The 5,412-nt window shown below is 33.2% G+C and overlaps 2 protein-coding genes across 3 annotated transcripts; one reads left to right on the forward strand and one right to left on the reverse strand.

Moving 5' to 3' along the window:
- The first annotated feature begins 23 nt into the window (after positions 1-23).
- Positions 24-5,192, forward strand: Calypso (ubiquitin carboxyl-terminal hydrolase calypso). Of its 2 annotated transcripts, none has more exons than XM_076312706.1 (8): positions 24-291; positions 625-839; positions 969-1,729; positions 1,895-2,028; positions 3,777-3,881; positions 3,977-4,293; positions 4,370-4,518; positions 4,578-5,192. In XM_076312706.1, the coding sequence occupies exons 1-8, from the start codon at positions 234-236 to the stop codon at positions 4,669-4,671; spliced, it is 1,833 nt and encodes a 610-aa protein (XP_076168821.1). In that variant the 5' UTR covers positions 24-233; the 3' UTR covers positions 4,672-5,192. The 2 variants fall into 2 exon arrangements, with proteins under 2 accessions (XP_076168821.1, XP_076168823.1); XM_076312708.1 differs by having other exon boundaries at positions 28-291; positions 4,593-5,192.
- Positions 1,672-3,604, reverse strand: LOC143147466 (uncharacterized). Its single transcript, XM_076312712.1, has 2 exons — positions 3,364-3,604; positions 1,672-3,293 (listed from the first exon to the last, which is right to left on the reverse strand). The coding sequence occupies exons 1-2, from the start codon at positions 3,529-3,531 to the stop codon at positions 2,049-2,051; spliced, it is 1,413 nt and encodes a 470-aa protein (XP_076168827.1). The 5' UTR covers positions 3,532-3,604; the 3' UTR covers positions 1,672-2,048.
- Positions 5,193-5,412: the final 220 nt, after the last annotated feature.

The raw sequence follows: 5,412 nt of genomic DNA on the forward strand, positions 1-5,412 counted from the left end.
AAGTCAGATTAAGTCATATTCGAGTAAAATAACAAGAAAATTATTGAAAAGAAATAAAAATTATTGAAAATTACTTAAATGATCTTTGAGGTTCTTTCAACGTGTGATTGGGTCACAATGGTCACATGATATGTGTTTTGATGTAATATGGCGCCTTTAATTGTCAAAGCGTAATAAAACTTCTAAAAGAATGTGAAATTTTTGAAAGTGTTGAACTTGAAACTCAACACAGAATGCCAGTTGATATAAATCGTTTAACAGAAGGGTGGTTAGAATTAGAAAGTGATCCAGGTATAAAATAATAATTGTAGAAACATGTTGTAGTAGTGACGATTAATATTAAAGTATCTGAATGTGTTACGGGAGCACGGTAGTTTATGTTGATATATGTATATTGAAAAAAGTTAAATTTTATACGAAATAAAAGTAACACTTAAAGTGTATTAAATAGAAATAATTTTAACATGTTTTTGACTCATTTTCATACTTTTGTGTACAATCGCTGTATGTTTTATTGTAGGATCATTAAGATAAATGGAATGAATGACTGATTGTGTCCTTTTGTAGTGTTCAAGGTAAAATATAGTTAAAAAAATTTCATTAACATATATGTTGAATTATTAGGTTTATTTACACTCTTGTTGGAAGATTTTGGAGTAAAGGGTGTACAAGTAGAAGAAATATATGATTTACAAAAATCTTTGGAGGGTCCAGTGTATGGCTTTATATTTCTATTTCGTTGGATAGAAGAAAGGAGATCCAGACGCAAAGTTGTGGAACAGGATGAAAGTTTTGTAAAAGATGAAGAAATCGTTAATAGTATATTTTTTGCACAACAGGTGCATTATAGTTTTTATACATATGGTTTATTATAGTATCTAATGTTGCTTTTACTTGTTAAAGATGCAATAAGCTCTATGCAACTCTTATTGATAAGTATTTATTTTGAATTAGTTCATTTTACTTAGGTTGTGCCTAACAGTTGCGCGACCCATGCACTGCTTTCTGTGTTACTTAATTGCCCAAATATCCATTTGGGTACAACTTTATCCCGATTAAAAATGCACACATCTGGTATGTGTCCAGAAAATAAAGGATGGGCAATTGGTAATACACCTGAATTAGCATGTGCACATAATTCACACGCGATGCCTCAAGCCAAAAGACGTCAGGATAAAAATACTGGAGTCTCAACTGGTAGATTTACTGGCGAAGCCTTCCATTTTGTTAGTTATGTACCAATTAATGGTAGACTATTTGAATTGGACGGTTTGAAACCATATCCCATGGATCATGGTCCTTGGAAAGAACACGAAGAATGGACAGAACAATTTAGACGTGTAATTACAGATCGTTTAGGTATGGCAACAGGGGAACAATTGCAGGATATAAGGTTTAATTTAATGGCTGTTGTTCCTGACCGACGGCTTGCTATTTCGCATAAATTAACTATGTTAAAAACTAATAGACAAATAGTATTAGAGGCATTACAACAGCTCGTCAAGTTGAGCCACCAAGATGGCTCTGAAAAGAATATGAACGATTCTGAAAAATCAGATAAACAATATGATAAAAAGAGCAAAATCGATGATGAAAATATTATGCCCAATAAATCTGAAATTAACGAATCTTCAACAGTACCAGGTATTACAGTCGAAAGAAGTAGCGATAATACAACAGACATAGAAGAGACAGCTTCGAGCATAACTTCTGGAAAAACTGAATCAAAGTAAGTGGAAAATAATGCAAATAAAGTAGAATTCACGTTTATCAAATATTTTATTTAGTAATATCATCATCTATTTTTTAATAATCATTTCTAAATTGTCTATAAATATTGTGTATTTTAATATATATGAAAGTGTGTCAGATAAAAAACAGCATGGTATTACAGTGGTATGGAAAAAGTAGTGATGTGCGCATTGGATTATGCTACACCTCTTCGGATTCAAACTTCACCTGCACATAGTTCGTCTAGCACCGATACTTCGTCCGAAATTGGATCTGCATTTAATTCTCCCACACAAGGTGAGTAAAAAGATGTACCTCTAGAGTTTTGCTTTACAGAGACGTTTCATTGTACAGACTTTGTTGTTTGGACAAAATATCAAGCCATTTGGACACATTATTCGTATTGATTTGAAATTTTGCAAGTTATCCGATGAAGAATAACAAATGTAATAATGCGATTCAGATGTGTCATCTCTTATTTTTCCATGTCCTGTACATATATTGTTTTTTAACATATTTCTTTGAGACAGGTTAATAACTTGTGAACGCTCCTTATTTTTCTGGTTATTTTCTAAACATTTAGCGTAACTTTCTCTATCACACACTCTAGCAAACTTATTAAATGCTGTATTAGATGGACACGAATACTCTATTACGGAAATTATTTCTGGATTGCACACATAATACTTATGGCAGTTGGTTGCATTTGGCATACGAACATTTTTTACACATGGAAGAATACTAATGAATTGTGAATCTAACTGGTACCCCAATAATTTATATCTTTCGATAGTTAAATATTGCTTGTCTCCTGTATCATCGGTAATTAAAATTATATTATTTTCGTCTTCTAAATTATCAACCAGTGTCTGTAATGTATTGTTCAATGTTTCTATGTTCGATATTGATTTATTCGTATTGTCTTCATTTAAGGTTTCACCAGCTTCTGTCGCACTTTGTAATTTTGTATCAGCTGTAGTAGAGGTTTGTAAGTTATTCTGTTGAATACAATTCTGTACGAGATAAGTCATTAATATACTGGGTTGACTAGTTTTGGAAAATTGTGGCTCTTTGGGCCAAGTATCTTTACTTGTATTATTTTTTAAGGGAGTAGGTAGCGACATTGACGCTAGAATTTCTAAAGGTATAGTAATTTTTTTGTAAATCAATAAGTGCTGAATTAACTGATTTAACATCAAATATTCTTGTTTGGTCTGATTCTTATTTTGTAAGTAGCCATATTTTTCGTTATTAGTTCCAAGAGTGTTATTTATATTTTTTTCATACTTATTCTCCGTTGTTTCTTCGAATTCAATTAAAGGATACGGTGTTGCCGTCTCTTGATTAAATGCATCGGGAATGCTATCGGTAGTATACGATGAATCAACGAGTTCAGAAAAATTTGAAGGATCCTCTGTCAATCCCAAGTAACTAGTTTCGTTTAAATTTATTAATTCAGGTGTATCATATTTATTTGTTATAACAGATGATTCCATCGATAACGTATCGCATGTCCAGGAATCGCTGGGTAGAACACACATTCGTAAATACGGTTGAAATACCTGAGAACAAAAACGTTGTAAGAATTCTAAACATACTAAACAATACTAATGCAATATTAAATTATCTTACCAAGCCGTCTGTACATTTGCTGGGTACCCAAACATAACCATTGCTAGGCAGATTTATACAACTAAAAAATACGGTGCAGCTCGTAGGATGGGGTTTTCTTGCTTCTGGGCATTTTGAGGATTCTATTGTTACCAGAATAGAACAGAAAATAGAAAGTGTCAGTCTCATCTTATTGTACTGTTACGTGCACAAGTTGTATAGTAGACTGAAATCCAAACGTTCTGCTCGATGGTACTATTTGCTTTTCACACGTTCCCCCACATTTTGTCGTTTCCTTTGACACCTCGGAGATACAGTTAGTCGACCTATCTTTCAGTAACCATCTTTGTACTTTTCTTATAGTATGATGAAAATTAAAAAAAGTTTAGGCACAGATGAATTTGCGCATATTAAACAAGTTTTTTTATTTACAGCTTGGGGCTGGAATTCTGGTCAAAGCAGTCCAACATCGACAAAAGATTTTAAAAAGTTTGTGGTAATTAGAGTTGCAGGAGATGAAAAAAATGAGGCAGGTTTAAGTACGTATACATATTCTTACTTTATTATATACATTCTTTCTTTGTTGCAATGCATTATGATTATAACTGTGCATAAAATATACATGTATAAATAGGTCGTTCACTTGGAAATATCAATATAAATGGAAAAAGATTAGTCTCGGATAGCGGTCACTTGCATAAAAAGGTCTGTTTATCGGGAGAAGTTAGAATACCTCACGCCAGAGTAAAAACCAGTAATGGGGATACTGTTATCGAAGAGAAAAAGGTAGAAAAAATTGATCCGAAATTATGTTCGAAGTATCCAGAATTATTTGAACCGCACACATTTGCACCCAAAGATCTTTTAGCATTGTTAAAGAATTTGGAGCACGAAATAAGTATGTGCGAAACCAGTTTGAAAGATGAAAACGATAAGAGGAACAAATACAAGGTGAGCACATTGAATATGTCTATATCTATATGAAAATTTGAAACAGAGGATAGTATAGAATATTACCTTATTTTAGATCGACGATTGTCGTAGAACACACAATTACGATGAATTTATTTGCACCTTTCTTTCGATGCTTGCTCAACAAGGTAAACTAGCGGAACTGGTTCAACAACATTTGACCTTAAAGAAACATACTTCCGTATCGGTAAACAGAGTTCATAGGTAAGTGATTTTGCGATAGTTTTAATCAAATATAAATGTAGCTTATTGACCAACGACAGAAACGTTCAACGCAGATCTTCGAAGAAGACGGACACTCGTCCAAACTCATCGCGTAGACGTCGAGGTAGAACCAAATGCAAGAAACGGAAATAATTTTTCTATTTAAATTAACTACATAATTGAAGTTGGCATCCCACCTATGGAATTGTCGGTAAATAAATGTCAAAATTGCCGCGAGCACATAGTTTTTCAAAAAGCGAGGAACAATATAAAAATATCGTACGATTGTTAAAGGGAAAGAGAGTGCAATTTTCGTCGCACTTCACGCTACTTACGCTGCACGAATGACACCAAACGATCGGTGCTTTTACTTTCCAACACAGACAGAAACATTTCGTAGACAATCGTAATTCCTCAGCTGTGTTGGCCATATTCTTCCGTTCTTAATTTATTTTGCATCCCAGGCATGATCGACAATTATACTTTACAATTGTACAAATTAAGTTTACGATATATTTTTTATATTTTTTGTCATATTAATGCGTGGTGTCTATTTATCGTCTCTATATTTATAGACATTGTGAATTAGCGTATATCCTTTTGGATATATTTTCAGTAACCTTTATCTTTACACTTAATTATGTTTCATACGAAATATATGATTTCTTAGATACGAATAACTTGGTGTTATAATTCCACGTTGAATATAAACCGAATACGCCTTTGAATGTTACCGGTATTGAAATTTTACCAACCGTGGATAAAACGTTCTTCGATCGATACGATCGAATCGTGTTGTCTGCGTTCCGTCCAACAGAAGATGAACATCGAAAAGCTAATCGTTATGGTTGAACAACCGAGGTGGGTTACAGAAAAGTACGCAACGCCGTCGAG

This window comes from Ptiloglossa arizonensis, chromosome 5, assembly GCF_051014685.1.
Source record: "Ptiloglossa arizonensis isolate GNS036 chromosome 5, iyPtiAriz1_principal, whole genome shotgun sequence".
Taxonomy (NCBI): Eukaryota; Metazoa; Arthropoda; class Insecta; order Hymenoptera; family Colletidae; genus Ptiloglossa; species Ptiloglossa arizonensis.

Bases quoted from the DNA above. Each gene is read 5' to 3' on its own strand.
- Calypso (XM_076312706.1), top strand. From the start codon at position 234: ATGCCAGTTGATATAAATCGTTTAACAGAAGGGTGGTTAGAATTAGAA. The intron at 3,882-3,976 runs GTACGTATACAT...ATGTATAAATAG, and splicing joins AAAAAATGAGGCAGGTTTAA to GTCGTTCACTTGGAAATATC. The intron at 4,294-4,369 runs GTGAGCACATTG...ACCTTATTTTAG, and splicing joins ATAAGAGGAACAAATACAAG to ATCGACGATTGTCGTAGAAC.
- LOC143147466 (XM_076312712.1), bottom strand. From the start codon at position 3,531: ATGAGACTGACACTTTCTATTTTCTGTTCTATTCTGGTAACAATAGAA. The intron at 3,294-3,363 runs GTAAGATAATTT...TTTTGTTCTCAG, and splicing joins GCAAATGTACAGACGGCTTG to GTATTTCAACCGTATTTACG.